Source organism: Lichenostomus cassidix, unplaced genomic scaffold (assembly GCF_008360975.1).
Source record: "Lichenostomus cassidix isolate B80296 unplaced genomic scaffold, HeHo_3.0 HiC_scaffold_863, whole genome shotgun sequence".
Taxonomy (NCBI): domain Eukaryota; kingdom Metazoa; phylum Chordata; class Aves; order Passeriformes; family Meliphagidae; genus Lichenostomus; species Lichenostomus cassidix.
Window position 1 is genome coordinate 13807 of NW_028147375.1, and position 15860 is coordinate 29666.

At 54.2% G+C, this 15860-nt stretch overlaps 4 protein-coding genes across 13 annotated transcripts in view; 2 read left to right on the forward strand and 2 right to left on the reverse strand.

The window, feature by feature from the left end:
• Positions 1-15860, forward strand: part of LOC146423281 (killer cell lectin-like receptor subfamily B member 1B allele A) — a 64124-nt gene that overhangs the window by 13806 nt on the left and 34458 nt on the right. The gene's annotated exons all lie outside the window — the stretch shown is intronic.
• LOC146423284 (uncharacterized) overlaps positions 822-15860 on the forward strand; it is a 65916-nt gene continuing 50877 nt past the window's right edge. Inside the window, 3 exon segments of the mRNA XM_085044932.1 lie at positions 822-2549; positions 4417-5348; positions 5350-5906. Coding sequence (XP_084901058.1) covers positions 822-2549; positions 4417-5348; positions 5350-5773 — 3084 coding nt within the window. The 3' untranslated portion in view covers positions 5774-5906.
• On the reverse strand, positions 6926-8796 carry LOC146423285 (C-type lectin domain family 2 member B-like). The gene is made up of 6 exons (XM_085044936.1): positions 8758-8796; positions 7926-8010; positions 7504-7688; positions 7311-7411; positions 7107-7217; positions 6926-7046 (listed from the first exon to the last, which is right to left on the reverse strand). The coding sequence occupies exons 1-6, from the start codon at positions 8794-8796 to the stop codon at positions 6926-6928; spliced, it is 642 nt and encodes a 213-aa protein (XP_084901062.1).
• Positions 9504-15860, reverse strand: part of LOC146423286 (C-type lectin domain family 2 member D-related protein-like) — a 50169-nt gene continuing 43812 nt past the window's right edge. For 4 of the 10 annotated variants that reach the window (XM_085044918.1, XM_085044917.1, XM_085044915.1 and 1 more), the window contains exons 2-6: positions 11988-12370; positions 11507-11611; positions 11081-11274; positions 10895-10995; positions 9504-10802 (exon numbers count right to left, since the gene is read on the reverse strand). In XM_085044918.1, the coding sequence (XP_084901044.1) occupies positions 10655-10802; positions 10895-10995; positions 11081-11274; positions 11507-11611; positions 11988-12207 (768 nt within the window). In that variant the 5' untranslated portion in view covers positions 12208-12370 and the 3' untranslated portion in view covers positions 9504-10654. Of the gene's footprint in view, positions 10803-10894; positions 10996-11080; positions 11275-11506; positions 11612-11987; positions 12371-13550; positions 13842-15860 lie in introns of those variants that run through there. The other 6 variants (XM_085044922.1, XM_085044920.1, XM_085044921.1 and 3 more) reach the window with 4 other exon arrangements.

The following is a 15860-nucleotide window of genomic DNA, read 5'->3' on the forward strand; positions in this document are numbered from 1 at the left end:
AAGAGGAGGAGCAGCAGAAGCAGCGCGGAGTATTTGTCTGTCGCGGCCCCGGGAGCATCGGCGCCCCGCATGGCGCAGGTGAGGGGGAGGAGGAAGTCGCCCCAGATGTCTCGGGGGTCCCCGAGCGGCGTTTTTTCTGGGCGGGTGTTTGGAGCTCGCAGCTTCCGGGATTGAGCCCCAAATCTCGTGAAGGGTCGCTGGGAGGGTTTGATTGTGCGGGGGGAACGTTTGGATGCGGCGGAAGGGCAAAGCTGAGGCGCCAATGGGGCTTTGGGGGATATTTTGGGGGCTGCAGGTGGCCATGGCCCGGTGTCGGGGTGGGAGGGGGACATGGGGCAGGGGGTCCGGCCGGGAGAGCGGTGGAGGGGAAGGGCGGGAGCCCCGGAGTGGGGTGAGCGGAGAGGGGCGATGGCGGAGCTGGGGGAGCCCCGGCAGGCTGGAGAGGGGGGAGCGTGGCTAAGGGGGAAGCCTGGGATCCCTGGAAGCGCGGAGCAGAGAATGAGGGGAGAAGGGACCCCTGGGACCCCCAAAGCCCCCAGATCATCCCTGAGCGGGACCCTGGAAAATAGGGAAGCCCGGGAGCCACGGGAGCCCCATGAGTGCAGGGAAGGGAGACCCTGAGGAGGCCAAAGTGCAATGAGCAGAGAGGGGGAAATGGTGGGAGGGTTTTGAGGTGAATGGTGGTGGTTTGGGGTTTTTATGGACACAAAACCCTGGGAGAGTTGCAGAGCTGGAGCTGGGCAGGAGGAACCCCCAGGGCAAGGCGCTGAGCCCTTGTTTTTCCCCCAAAGCAGGATTTGTCATTGCCAAGGCATGGCCGGATGGAGGAGGAGGAAAAGGCCCGGAGATGCAGCCGGAGCTCGGAGCTGGGGGAGAAGCCTCAGGGCAGGGGAAAGCTCCAGAAGTGTGGGGAATGTGGGAAAAGCTTCAGGCGGAGATCTGAGCTGATCGAGCACCAGAGGATCCACACTGGGGAAAAGCCATATGAGTGTGGGGAATGTGAGAAGAGCTTTAGATCGAAACCTCAGCTCATCAAGCACCAGAGGATCCACACTGGGGAAAAGCCCTACGACTGTGGGAAGTGTGGGAAGAGCTTCAGCCGGATGTCATACCTGATGCAGCACCAGGTGATCCACACTGGGGAAAAGCCCTACGATTGCGCGGAATGTGGGAAGAGCTTCCGCCACAGCTCCACCCTGATCCATCACAAGAAGATCCACACCGGGGAGAGGCCCTATGAGTGTCCCAAGTGTGGGAAGAGGTTTCAGAGGAGCTCCACTCTCCTCCTCCATGAGCGCATTCACACAGATGAGAAGCCTTTCCGCTGCCCTGACTGCAAGAAGGGCTTCAAGCAAAACTCCCACCTCATCACCCACCGGCGCATCCACACTGGAGAAAAGCCCTATGAGTGTGGGGAGTGTGGGAAGAGCTTTTGTTTGAAATCTCGGCTGATCCGGCACCACAGGATTCACACTGGGGAAAAGCCCTATGAGTGTGGGAAGTGTGGGAAGAGCTTCACCCAGATCTTCACCCTGACGCGGCACCAGATGGTCCACACTGGGGAAAAGCCCTACGATTGTGAGGAATGTGGGATGAGCTTCAGGGACAGCTCCAGCCTGATGCAGCACAAGATGATCCACACAGGGGAAAAGCCCTACGAGTGTCCCAAGTGTGGGAAGAGGTTTCAGACCAGCTCCACTCTCCTTGTCCATGAGCGCATTCACACCCAGGAGAGGCCCTTCCGCTGCCCTGACTGTGGGAAGGGCTTCAAGCGAAACTATACCCTCATCATCCACCGGCACATCCACACTGGGGAAAAGCCCTACGAGTGTGAAGAGTGTGGGAAGAGCTTTTGCTTGAAATCTCGGCTGATCCGGCACCACAGGATTCACACTGGGGAAAAGCCCTATGAGTGTGGGAAGTGTGGGAAGAGCTTCAGCCAGATCTCCACCCTGACGCGGCACCAGGTGATCCACACTGGGGAAAAGCCCTACGATTGCGAGGAATGTGGGAAGAGCTTCAGCCATAACTCCACCCTGATGCAACACCAGAGGATCCACACAGGGGAAAAGCCCTATGACTGTGGGAAGTGTGGGAAGAGCTTCAGCTGCATGTCCAACCTGAGGAAGCACCAGGTGACCCACACAGGGGAAAAGCCTTACGATTGCAAAGAATGTGGGAAGAGCTTCGGGGGCAAGTCCACCCTGATCAACCACAAGTTGATCCACACCGGGGAGAGACCCTACGAGTGTCCCAAGTGTGGGAAGAGGTTTCAGACCAGCTCCACTCTCCTCCGCCATGAGGTTATTCACACAGATGAGAAGCCTTTCCGCTGCCCTGACTGTGGGAAGGGCTTCAAGCAAAACTCCACCCTCATCACCCACCGGCGCATCCACACTGGGGAAAAGCCCTACAAGTGTGGGGAGTGTGGGAAGAGCTTCTCCAAGAACTCTCACTTGACTCGGCACCAACGGAGGCACAAATGAGGGAAGCCTTGCGAGTGTCCCGAGTGCAGGAAGAACTTAATTTCTGCTCCAACTCCATCCCCTGTGGGAAGATCTGCAGTGGATGTTCCCCAGTGATCCCCGTTGGGCAGAATCCTGGTGACCCCCATTCCAGGTGATCCCTGTTGGGTGGGGGAAGGTTTTTTAAATGGTCAAATTGTACTACTTCTCCTGCTCTGAGTTTGTTAGCAATAAATTCAATTCACATATCCAATTTCAAGCCTGTTTTGTGCACAAAGGTGTTGGATGAGGGATCTCTTAGCCAGGTCCTTCTATCAACTCAGGAAGCCTTGGTTCAATTTTCTCTCCCCATGGCGGCTGTGCAGGGCAGTGAGAGAGCAGCTCTGCTGGGTGCCTGGCATGGGGCCAGTGTCACCCCACTGCAATGTGCTATGACCTCGTGTGGCCACGGTGGGAGCGTGTGTGCGGCCCGGGAGCGGCATCAGCGATCGGAGCGGAGGCCGGGGAGGCGGCGGCGGAGCTCGGAGAGGCTGTCCCAGCGCAGGTGGGAGCCGCGCTGCCTTGTGCCGGGGCTCGGGGCTCGCTGCGGGCGGATGGAGGGGATGCAGGGGGCGGCAGGGGGGCTGTGGCGGCTTCCTTCTCCCGTCTCCCTCCCTCCCTCGCTGGCTGTGGCGCCGTGTTGCCGCTGGCCTGAGGCCGCTGAGGGAGCGGCTGCCCGCGGTCTCCTTGCCGCTGCTGCCTCGGCAGGAGGCGGTGCCGGAGCAGCGCTGGCTCGTCCCGCTCGCTGTCGGTAGCACAGAGGTGGCTGCGCTGTCGGCGGCAGTGTGCGGGAAAACCCGCGTGGCCAGAGGTTTGTGTTCCCCTAGGAGTCGTGTAAAAGTGACTTTATGGATGGGCAGAGGGAGAGGCCGTGGGGCATTTGCCATGGGGCTGTAAATCGCAGCCTCCTTTCTATGCTCGTTTCCCGGCCGCATCTCCCTGTCCCTTTGCCGTCTGGCTGAGGGACTTGGAAGGTACAGACTTCCCGATCCGCCCGCTGCCTGTGTCCCTTCACATGGCCCGGAGCCCAGCGCTGCCCCAGCCCGAGCTGCCCCGGCTCCATCCCGGCTCCTCCCGCGGGATGCGACGGCGTGGGGAAAAGGGGGGAAAGGGTGGGCGCTGGGCTTGGGGGGAGGAGGAGAAGGGATGGAGGAGGAGGAAGGAGGAGGAGAGAGGAAGAGGAGGAGCAGGAAGAGGTTGGAGAGAGGAAGAGGAGGAGCAGCAGAAGCGCGGAGTATTTGTCTATCGCGGGCCCGGGAGCATCGGCGCCCCGCACGGCGCAGGTGAGGGGGAGAAGGAAGTCGCCCCAAATGTCTCGGGGGTCCCCGAGCGGCGTTTTTTCTGGGCGGGTGTTTGGAGCTCGCAGCTACCGGGATTGAGCCCCAAATCTCGTGGAGGGTCGCTGGGAGGGTTTGATTGTGCGGGGGGAACGTTTGGATGTGGCGGAAGGGCAAAGCTGAGGCGCCAGTGGGGCTTTGGGGGATATTTTGGGGGCTGCAGGTGGGCACGGCCCGGTGTCGGGGTGGGAGCAGAGAATGAGGGGAGAAGGGACCCCTGGGACCCCCAAAGCCCCCAGATCATCCCTGAGCGGGACCCTGGAAAATAGGGAAGCCCGGGAGCCACGGGAGCCCCATGAGTGCAGGGAAGGGAGACCCTGAGGAGGCCAAAGTGCAAAGAGCAGAGAGGGGGAAATGCTGTGAGGGTTTTGAGGTGAATGGTGGTGGTTTGGGGTTTTTATGGACACTAAACCCTGGGAGAGTTGCAGAGCTGGAGCTGGGCAGGAGGAACCCCCAGGGCAAGGCGCTGAGCCCTTGTTTTTCCCCCAAAGCAGGATTTGTCATTGCCAAGGCGTGGCCGGATGGAGGAGGAGGAAAAGGCCCGGAGATGCAGCCGGAGCTCGGAGCTGGGGGAGAAGCCTCAGGGCAGGGGAAAGCTCCAGAAGTGTGGGGAATGTGGGAAAAGCTTCAGGTGGAAATCTCGGCTGATCGAGCACCAGAGGATCCACAGTGGGGAAAAGCCCTACAAGTGTGCGGAATGTGGGAAAAGCTTCAGCCGGAAAAATAAGTTGGTCCAGCACAACAAGATCCACACTGGGGAAAAACCCCACAAGTGTGGGGAATGTGGAAAGAGCTTCAGGCTGATGTCCTTCCTGGTCCAGCACCAGAGGGTCCATGCTGGGGAAAAGCCCTATGAGTGTGGGGAATGTGGGAAGAGCTTCTGTGACAGCTCCACCCTGATCAAGCACCAGAGGATCCACACTGGGGAAAAGCCCCACAAGTGTGGGCAGTGTGGGAAGAGCTTCAGCCAGATATCTGACCTGATGCAGCACCAGAACATCCACACTGGGGAAAAGCCCTACGAGTGTGGGGAATGTGGGGTGAGCTTCAGCTGGATGTCCAACCTGATACGACACCAGAGCATCCACACTGGGGAAAAGCCCTACGACTGTGGGAAGTGTGGGAAGAGCTTCAGGCGGATGTCATATCTGCTGCAGCACCGGGTGATCCACACTGGGGAAAAGCCCTTCTATTGCAAGGAATGTGGGAAGAGCTTCAGGCAGAGATGTCACCTCGTCGCGCACCAGAAGATCCACACCGGGGAGAGACCCTACAAGTGTGGGGTGTGTGGGAAGAGGTTTCCAACCAGCTCCCGTCTCCTCCTCCATGAGCGCATTCACACAGACGAGAAGCCTTTCCGCTGCCCTGTCTGCAGGAAGGGCTTCAAGCAAAACTCCTACCTCATCACCCACCAGCGCATCCACTCTGGGGAAAAGCCCTACGAGTGTGGGGAGTGTGGGAAGAGCTTCAGCCGGATGTCCATCCTGAGAGAACACCAGATGATCCACTGGGGAAAAGCCCTCTGAGTGTGGAGAATGTAGGAAAAGCTTTGGATTGGAAACTGAGCTCGTCAAGCACCAGACGATGCACACTGGGGAAAAGCCCTACATGTGTGAGGAATGTGGGAAGAGCTTCAGCCACAGCTCCACCCTGATTCAGCTCAAGAAGATCCACACCAGCGAGAGGCCCTACGAGTGTCCTGAGTGTGGGAAGAGGTTTCAGACCAGCTCCTGTGTCCTCCGCCATGAGCGCATTCACACAGACAAGAAGCCTTTCCGCTGCCCTGACTGCAAGAAGGGCTTCAAGCGAAACTCCCACCTAACCACCCACCAGATGATCCACACTGGGGAAAAGCCCTATGAGTGTGAAAAGTGTGGGAAGAGCTTCTGTCAGACCTCTGACTTGACTCAGCACCAGCAGAGGCACCAGTGAGAGAAGCCCTGCGAGTGTCCTGAGTGCAGGAAGAGCTTCATTGCTGCTCCAACTCCATCCTCAGTGGGAAGATCTGCAGTGGATGATCTCCAGTGATCCCCGTTGGGCAGAATCCTGGTGACCCCCATTCCAGGTGATCGCCATTACGTGGGGGGAATGTGTTTTAAATGGCCAAATTTTACTTCTCCTGCTCTGAGTTTGTTAGCAATAAATTCAATTCACATATCCAGTTCCGAGCCTGTTTTGTGCACAAAGGTGTTGGATGAGGGATCTCTTAGCCAGGTCCTTCTATCAACTCAGGAAGCCTTGGTTCAATTTTCTCTCCCCATGTCGGCTGTGCAGGGCAGTGAGAGAGCAGCTCTGCTGGGTGCCTGGCATGGGGCCAGCGTCACCCCACTGCAATGTGCCATGGCCTCGTGTGGCCACGGTGGGAGCGTGTGTGCGGCCCGGGAGCGGCATCAGCGATCGGAGCGGAGCCCGGGGAGGAGGTGGCGGAGCTCGGAGAGGCTGTCCCAGTGCAGGTGGGAGCCGCGCTGGCTTGTGCCGGGGCTCGGGGCTCGCTGCAGGCGGATGGAGGGGATGGAGGGGGCGGCAGGGGGGCTGTGGCGGCTTCCTTCTCCCGTCTCCCTCTGAGGCTCTGGCTCGGCACACAGCCCCCGGGGCAGGGGGAGCAGGGCAAGGGACACGAGGGACACAGGCAAATAAACGTTTAATTTAAAAGTAACAAAAATATGCACTAAGGAAGAACTACAGCGACATTGGCACCATAAATAGTGATAGGGGTGACACAAGGACATCTCTACCACTCCCCTGAGTTGGAAGGGACCACAAGGATTGATTCCAGCCCTTAAGGAAATGGCCCAGGTGGAGTTAAATCCTAATTTTGGCATCATTGCTACCCTTACACCCAGGAAGATCACATTCATACGGAAGCACCTGTTCATAGCAGCACCTGTATACAAAGAGGTGGATCAATGTATAGATACAAGATTAGCGTAGAAATACAGTGTTAGGATAATGTGTTTGAAATCTCTTCCCACAGACTTATACCCGTAGATATAGAGAAGCTCAGTATAGAAATATGTAGCACAAGAGAAACAGCGAGGCTAGAATGGCTCCAGAGGTAGAAAGCAACCCCCAGCCCAGACAGCCTCATATCAGCTTCCACATCATCTCCTCTTCCTGCAGGTTCATCTCCTGCAGAACAGGCACTGAGATGACCCTGAGAGTCAGCGCAAGGCAGACGCTGCAGCTGAGGAAGGAACTCCCCGTGCTGGGGGTGAAAAGGCGAAGATCTCTTCCTGAACACAGGTCTTTTCCCTATCCCCATTACTGGTGAGTTTGGGGTCTGCTGCAGATATAGGGCAGCTGATTTGAGCAGGGGAGACTCCTGAGATAATGCTCAGCCAGGTGCACACACCCTGCATTGCCCAGCACAGGAACCCTGCAGGGAGGAGCAGAGACAGTTCTGGAACCTCAGGAGAACATCTTGTGCCCCTGTGCCCCCCAGGCCCTGCCTGTGCCCCCCAGGACTCACGAGGAGCTGAAGTTGCTGCCATCCACCCACTGCAGCCACTGGCCCTGTCTGTGCAGCCCGAGCCAGTAATCATTGTTCCCACAGAATAGGAACAGGAACTCCTGGAAAAGAGAGAAGAGCCAACAGTGGGAGCTGCACCCCTGGCCCAGGAGCTCCCCAGGCTCCCCTCAGCCACCCCAAACCCCTCACTCACCATTTCCCCGTCCTTGAGCACAGCCAGGGAGGCCCCGAGCTTGGAGCACCGAGCTTTAGCCTGATCCCAGGAGCGGTGATCCTCCGAGAGGAAGTAGCAGGTCCCGTTGTACCCAACCCAGTCATCGGGACAAGCCAGCAGCAGAGGAGCGTCAAGAGCAACTGGAGTCTCTCCATGTCTACTCCCTGCAGAGCGAGCAGAAGGTCTGAGGACTCTCCCCTCACGGAGCAGCCCGAGCTCCCATTGGCTGGTTTTCCCGCTCAAACCCCCTCCCCCATAGCGATTGGCTGAGTCAGCCGTCACTCCTCGTTCTCCCGCGCGCTGATTGGTCAGAGCGGGGCTGAGGGACGATCCCGGCCGTGAGGGAGCAGTGAGCCCGCAGTGCCCCGAGGGGTTGGGCTGAGGCTGCTGCTCCTCCTTACCTGACACAGCAGCCAAGGACACCGCCAGAGCCACAGCCAGGAGCAGGAGCAGAGTCAGCACAGCCAGGGAAACTCTCTGGAGTTTCTCGTTGTGATAAAATAGATATTACAGTGTTGGCTTTCCGCAAATGTCGAGATGGACGCCATGTGTGTGCTGTTGATTCTTACAGAAGTAGCTTTGTTATCTAATAATAACTAAATGCCTTTCTTTTTCTTAGTAGCTAACTTAGGTATAGTGCTGAAATAGCTAATGCAGTTGCTTTAAAATACTTCTAGTTAACCTACAATAATTAAACCACCTGCTTAGCTGGATAACATCTGAAAAGGGGGCGTGACAAGGACCTGTCACTGACATTTCTATAAGCGATGTCACCTGCTGAAACGGATTCAAGTGAATGAGAAGTTCAGAGATAACTTGTCAGAAACTGCTCACCACACAATATATCTACTGACTTAGAATTCATTGTGTTTGCCAAGCAAGGACTGTGATACTCTGGAACTTCCACACTGGCAAAAAAAACCCCAAATTTGTTGTTGTGGCCTTTGGATGGAGAGAAGGTCAGTGAAAAAGACCTTCTCCATAAAGCACAACTACACAGGCAAGGATATAAAAATGACTTTTGAACTCATTATAATACAAAGCAGGGATAGGTTATGCATATGTATAAGCGTGTTGGGAAACTATGGATTTGAAACATTTGAAACATGTAACCACATATTTACTGAGTGTCTTTGGAGGGTTTCCTCTCAGTGCCTGGCGCTGCAATAAACATACTAGCTTTACAATTTAAAATTATGCAGGTTATGAAGTTTTGTCTCTTTCTTAAATCACCTCACCCAGCAGGAGCAGCGACTTGTAGCTCTCCTGCATGATGCTTCTTCTTCCTCCTCCTCCTCCTCTTCCTCCTCCTCCTCCATTTTCATCTTCATCCTCATCCCGCTCTTCTCTTCTCCATCTTCATCTCATCCCAATCCCTCTCCTCCTCCTTTTCCGCATCTTCATCCCCATCCTGCTCTTTCCTCCTCCTCCTCTTTCATTTTCATCCTCATCTCTCTCTCCTCCTCTTCCTTTTCTCCTCTATCTTCATCCCTCTCTCCTCTTCCTCCTTGTCTGTCTTCATCCTCATTCCACTCTCCTCCCTCTCCCCTTCCTCATCCTCATCCTGCTCTCCTCCTCTTCATCCCATTCCTGCTCTTCCTCCTCCTCCTCATCTCCATCTTCATCCTCATCCCTCTCTCCTCCTCTTCCTCCCGTCTCATCCTCATCCCACTCTCCTCTTCCTCATCCCCACCCCTCTTCTCCTCTTCATTCCCATCCCTCTCTCCTCCTCTCCCTTCATCTTCATCCTCTTCCCTTTCTCCTGCTCTTCCTCCTCCTCTTTCTCCATTTTCATCCTCATCCCCATCCTGCTCTTCTCTTCTTCATCCCCATCCCTCTCTCCTCCTCCTCCTCCTCTTCTTCTTCATCCCCATCCCTCTTCCTCCTCCTCTTCTTCATCCCCATCCTGCTCTTCCCTCCTCCTCCTCCCCATCCAAGGGACAGAGCTGTTGGCACTGAGGGGACACAAGAGACAGCAGGGTGGAAACACTAATTTTATTACAAAAGTACCAAATAATACAATAAAAAACACTGTTGGAAAACGTACCAATTCAAAAAATTTTGTATAACTTAAGTCAAAGGGCTCTGTTTGTCTTTACCCCAGAAAAAGGAGTTTTAGGGTTTTTTTCCAGGGTATTGTTCCACCAGGTGAGGTCTGGTGAGCTCAGCTTATCAACAGACTGGAGTAAACCAAAAATAAAGTTATCAGCAGAACATCAGCTCCAGTTAAGACATCTGGTCAGGAAAGGACTGATAGGAAAACTGAAAAATCTAATTAATATCAGAGGTGAGGAGATTCAGATCCAATGGGAAAACTGAATACTGGGGGTTTGCTCAACTTTGGCCCATTGAACACTGTATAAAATATCTGAAAAATCAAGTAAAATGATGTGTCATGAAATGATTCTCTCTGCACAGCCAGGCTATGTGTGGATGATTTCTGAGGTACATCCTGGCCAGAAAATAGAGTAATGCCTTGACTCTCTAACATTAAAAAAGTTATTAGAGGGTTTTTGGTTTTGTTTTTCCTGCAGTTTCGCTGACAAAAGTAACATTGGCACCATAAATACTGCTAGGGTCACACAAGGACATCTCACACACTCCCCTGAGTTGGAAGAGTTCAAGTTTTGAGTCCAAAGGAATGGTTCAGGTGGGGTTAAACCCCAGTTTTGGCATTATTGCTACCAAGGAAGATCACATTCACATGGAAGCACCTGTTGGCAGTGTGTGTGCAATGATGTAAACCAATGTATAGATACAGGATTAGTGTAGAAATCCACTGTTAGGAGAATGTGTTTGAAATCCGTTTCCACAGCATTATATAAAGATATATAGAAAAGATCACGGTAGAAACATGTAGTGTAAGAGAAACAGGATGAGGTCTGGAATGGTTGCAGAAGGAGAAAGCAACCTCCAGCCCCAGGCAAAGCTGCTACCTATCAGCTTCCTCATCATCTCCTCCTGCAGGTTCATCACCTTGAGATCAGAACCTGAGGTGATCATGAGATCAGAACCTCAGGTGACTCTGAGAAGAGGCACTGAGGTGATCATGAGGATCAGTGCAAGGCAGACACTGTGGCTGAGCAAGGACATCCTTGTGCTGTCGGGGAAGAAATGAACCTTTGACTGCTCAGCATGGAGAAAATCCTTCCTCTGTGCTCTGACAAAGGTGAGTTTGGGGTCTGCTGCAGATATACTGCATCTCATTTGAGCAGATCCCACTCCTCAGCCTATTGTCAGCCAGGAATACACACTCTGCATTGCCCAGGAGAGGAACCCTGCAAGAAAAAGCAGAGACAGTGCTGGAACCTCAGGGGAACACCTTGTGCCCCTGTGCCCCCCAGGCCCTGCCTGTGCCCCCAGGACTCACGAGGAGCTGAAGCTGCTGCCATCCACCCACTGCAGCCGCTGGTCCTGTCTGTGCAGCCCGAGCCAGTAATCGACATTCCCACCGTGGCGGAAGAGGAACTCCTGGCAAGGAGAGAGTAGTGGGAGCTGCACCCCTGGCCCAGGAGCTCCCCAGGCTCCCCTCAGCCACCCCAAACCCCTCACTCACCATTTCCTTGTCCTTCAGCACAGCCAGGGAGGCCCCGAGCTCAGAGCACCGAGCCTTAGCCTGATCCCAGGAGCGATAATCCTCCGAGAAGAAGTAGCAGGTCCTGTTGTACCCAACCCAGTCATCGGGACAGGCCAGCAGCAGAGGAGTGTCAGGGGTAACTGGAGTAACCGGAGCGTCTGCACATCTTCTCCCTGGAGGGGGAAGGTCTGAGGATTCTCCCCTCACGGAGCAGCTCGAGCTCCCATTGGCTGGTTTTCCCGCTCAAACCCCCTCCCCCATAGCGATTGGCTGAGTCAGCCGTCACTCCTCGTTCTCCCGCGCGCTGATTGGTCAGAGCGGGGCTGAGGGACGATCCCGGCCGTGAGGGAGCAGTGAGCCCGCAGTGCCCCGAGGGGTTGGGCTGAGGCTGCTGCTCCTCCTTACCTGACACAGCAGCCAAGGACACCGCCAGAGCCACAGCCAGGAGCAGGAGCAGAGTCAGCACAGCCAGGGTGAGCACGGGATGGGATCTGATCCACTCAGCAGGAGCTGGAAAGAGGTACAGGCCGTGAGGATGGAGCTGTCCTGAGCAGGCCCAGCCCTTACATCCCCACCCAACGCCCAGGGAGCACAGGAGGGACCCTCAGCCCGTGTGCCACTCACTGAGCTGGCAGCAGGAACAGGGACAGGGACACAGGTGTGGGGACAGCCGGGGACAGCCAGGGACAACCAGGGGACAGCATGCAGGAGGACTGTCAATCCCAGCCACTGCTGGGGCCCAGCAGAGCACAAGGCCTATTCCATAGCCCTGGACACAGCAACACCCTGCCAGCCCTGTGCTCCTGGGCTGACACTGTCCATTGTCCCCTCCCTATAGGCCACAGTGCTGTCCCTACACTCAACGAACCCAGAAATCTGAGAGTACCTTTGAATATTTTTCTGGCTGATCCATCCTGGGGATTCAGGATCTCCTTCACAGCACCATTAATTAAGCACAATTCCTTCTCCTGCCCCTCAGAGCTGGGTTCTCTCTGCTTGGAATAAAGCACTTGTAGCTGCCGAGACAACAGCGGTGCTGAAGAAACCTTTCGGAGTTTACCCTCAGGAAGAGTTTGATGTTTACGATCGCAGGTTGAAAGGCCCATGATGAGAGATCCAGGCTGGTTCCAGGCTCAGGAGGGTGATCCAGCTCAGTCCTGCCCTGTCCCTGCGGATCAGGGGGACAGAGAAGTGATGCTCCTGGGGCTGTCACTGTCACCAAGTCCCAAGAAATCCCCTCTGAGGCAGAGACTCCACACTCAGCAAACCCTGCTAGGATAGAGATAAATTCTCAGTTTCTGGGCTCTGATTCAAAAGAGAGTGGCTTCAGCCACACCTGCCCCTGAATTCCCATTCTGGCACTGCCTAGGAAAGAGTTAGCAACGATTTTTGAGCACAGGAAGAGATGGAATGTAGTCCTTTCTTGGATTAGCCACGAAAAAAAGTAATAATCAGGAAGAGAACCACAGAAGCAGCAGCATTGGCACAGTAACATTGCTGGGGTCACACAAGGCCATTTCACTGCATCACAGAATCCTCTGAGTTGGACAAGATCCACAAGAATCATCTAGTTTAACTCTTGACAGAATGGCTGCTGTGGGGTGAAATCCCAGCCTTAGCATTATTGGCACCTTGCTCTACCCAATGTCCCATTTCTTTTAGCAGCACATGTCTCAAGGCAATAGAGAAATAGTTAAATATATAAATACAGAGTTAAGGTATAAACGTGTAATGCTAGAGACACAGGATGAGTTCTGGGATGGTTCCAGAAGGAGAAAGAAACCCTCAGGCCCAGCCCAGGAAGCCACACATCAGATCCCACATCATCTCCTCTTCCTGCAGGTTCATCCCCTCCAGATCAGGCACTGAGCTGATGCCGCCAAGAAGCAGCCTGGAGTGACTCAGCATTGTCCCCTGCATGCCCTGCCCTGAGGGTTGGAGCTCAGAGACAGCGAGCGCTGGCAGTGTCCGTGACTGAACGGGAAAAGGGAGTGGCGGGGAAAGCGGTGCGTGGGCGGTTCTGCCCCCGAGGCGACAGGAGGGGACGGGACTCCCTCGCCTCCGCTGAACCTCATTCATTCTGCTTCCGCGTGCTTTCGGTTGAGGGACGCTGCAGCTCCCCTTGTCCCACCCATCCCCGGAGAGGGACATCTCCCGCTGCACCAGGGGCTCCCAGCCCGGTCCTGCATGGCCAGAAATAGTCTCGGGGACAGGAGAGACACCTCTGTGCTACCCACAGCAAGCGGGACGAGCCAGCGCCGCTCCGGCACCGCCGGCAAGGAGACCGCGGGCAGTCGCTCCCTCAGTGGCCTCAGGCCAGCGGCAACACGGCGGGGAGGACCGGGAGGACGCAGGGGAGACACAGGAGAACGAACGTGCCACACCCGGAAACCCCTCCATCCGCCCGCAGCGAGCCCCGAGCCCCGGCACAAGGCAGCGCGGCTCCCACCTGCGCTGGGACAGCCTCTCCGAGCTCCGCTGCCGCTCCGAGGTCCGGTCCGGTCACTGCCGCCGCTCTGGGCTCCGCTGCGGTCGCTGCCGCTCGCGGGATCCCGGAGACGCTCCGCCACTGGCCGCTGTCAATGCCGACTGACTTGAGCCACCCCCGAGAGCGCGTTTATATAGACCAGCGCTGACCAATCAATACGCGAGACAACGAGGAGTGGCAGGAGTATCAGCCAATAGAAGTGAGGAATTCCTCCTAGACACGCCCCTTGCAGCCAATGCGGTTTCTGCGGCTTTTTGCGGGCTGTACTGACAGTTTAATAATGACTTGATAATTAGCCGCTTTGCTGAGCTTCACTCGGTCTGGTAACAACCACAGTTATGACACAGACACGGATCTAACCAGCACTTCTGGTCGCTACCAACAGCCCCTCCTTCTTTTTTCTGTCCTGCATGGCTCAACATGCCTGTTGCCTCACTTTCAGAGCAAGTTGGCAGCCCTAAGTGCAGTCAGGGCGAAACACTGCTGCGACTAAAACTCATATTTCTGGTCCTATAAACAGGGGTCCAAAATGAGCCCCTCGGAGCTCTCCTGGAGCAGCTCCTCCCTCTCAGTGAGACCTCTCTGAGCTGGGAAATCTCCTCTTTGCTGCACTCAGGGATCCCCAAATAACAAGTGACCCTGGGCTGACCCCCACACTCCTCGAGGCTCAACCCTTTGCCTGCTGGGGAGATGGAAAACCATCCGGAGTGAGCATTTAGTGTACTCGAGGAGATTTCCTGACAGGCACTGACTCTGTGTGCACACTGTGCCTGTGGTCTGGAAATTGTGTCAGAAATTCTGCTCTGAGGAGTTTCAGTGCCTCAGACATCTGAGTAAGTCAGGCCTGTAAGTGAAGTTAAGTCAGAGTAATAAGCCAAGTTCAATGCTGCTAAGTGTTGCTCCTCTGTTGAATTCTTCAATTAATGTTTAAGGTTAAATGTTGCTAAGTGTAATTCCTCTGTTGAATTGTTAAGACATCAGTTAAGGCATAAGTTAAAAGCATCAGATAAGTTACAGTACTGGTAAACTGGGAATGGGGAAGGAAGTTGTTTAACTTAGGAGTTTTCATTCTCCTGCTCAGGTCTCTCTGATAACAAATCCCATTAATTTCACTGCTGTTCCATCTGTAGCACAGGCCAATTCTGCCCTAAGCACTGAGATTGTCAGGAGAAATAAAATTTAGGTGTAAATTCAGGTGCACTCAGTCCAGTGCACAGAGGGTTAAATAGGCAGCTTCATGTGGAAACAAGGACACAATAAAAGATAATAAAAGCTCACCAGGAAGGTGAAAACTGCCGGCATTGTTTGACAGGAAAATTCTGTGATAACGTGATAATTAAACAACAGAGATTCCAGGACACTGAGCATTCCATAGTGGTAAACTCCTTGAAACTTCATGAGAGGTAAATCTGACCCCAAATAAAACCCCAAATATTCAGGAGATGACCAAACTGAGAGTGATAGCAATTAGAGATGAAATCAGCTACCAGGGAGGGGAGGATTGCTATGGGGATCAGTTCTTCAACCTTCATTAGGAAGACTGAGAACAAACCAAGTGCATTTGATAAAAGGATGGACTTTGGGATCCTCAGGTGAAACCCAGGACTCCTCTGAGCTCTTTCTCCTGGCAAGAGCAGAGAAACTGTGAAGAAAACCAGAAGTTTCTGCCTCTGGGAAATGGAAAATTGGGATTTTTGGTAGGCACAGGAGCTGTTTATTCCAAATTAAACACCCTGTGAAGGGAATGAAGTGGTGACTTTGTCACAGCTGTCAGTGAAATGAGCTCCTTTTCCATCTAATTGAATTCAAACTGGGGAAATGATGGAGAACTCATGGATTTTTGCACTGCCCAGCTCTCCAGAACCATTAGTAGGAGGGAATTTACTGGAAAAAGGGTTTGAAATTCTCTGAGGTCAAAATTCTGGATTTTGAAATTCTCTAGGTTAAATTAAACTGAGCAGGAGATATAAACTGTGAGGGAGCTGCAGACCTTCCTTGGCATGGATGAGTAATTATTATGTTATTGACTTTTGAAATTACTCACAAAGATTTTATTGTTTTGGCTGATCATACTCAGGCTGTGCTCCAAAAACTTAAGCAAGCACTGGTAATTCTGCCTCTGGGCTTGGGAGGTCCCAGAGATCTTTTAAATTATTCACTGCTGAGAGCCAACATCTTTCCCAAGGAATTCTGGCACAATTCCCAGTGGCTCAGGGAGGAGTCACTGGAAATTTATTTATTTTTTTCTCAACAGCTCAATAATCTGAGTCA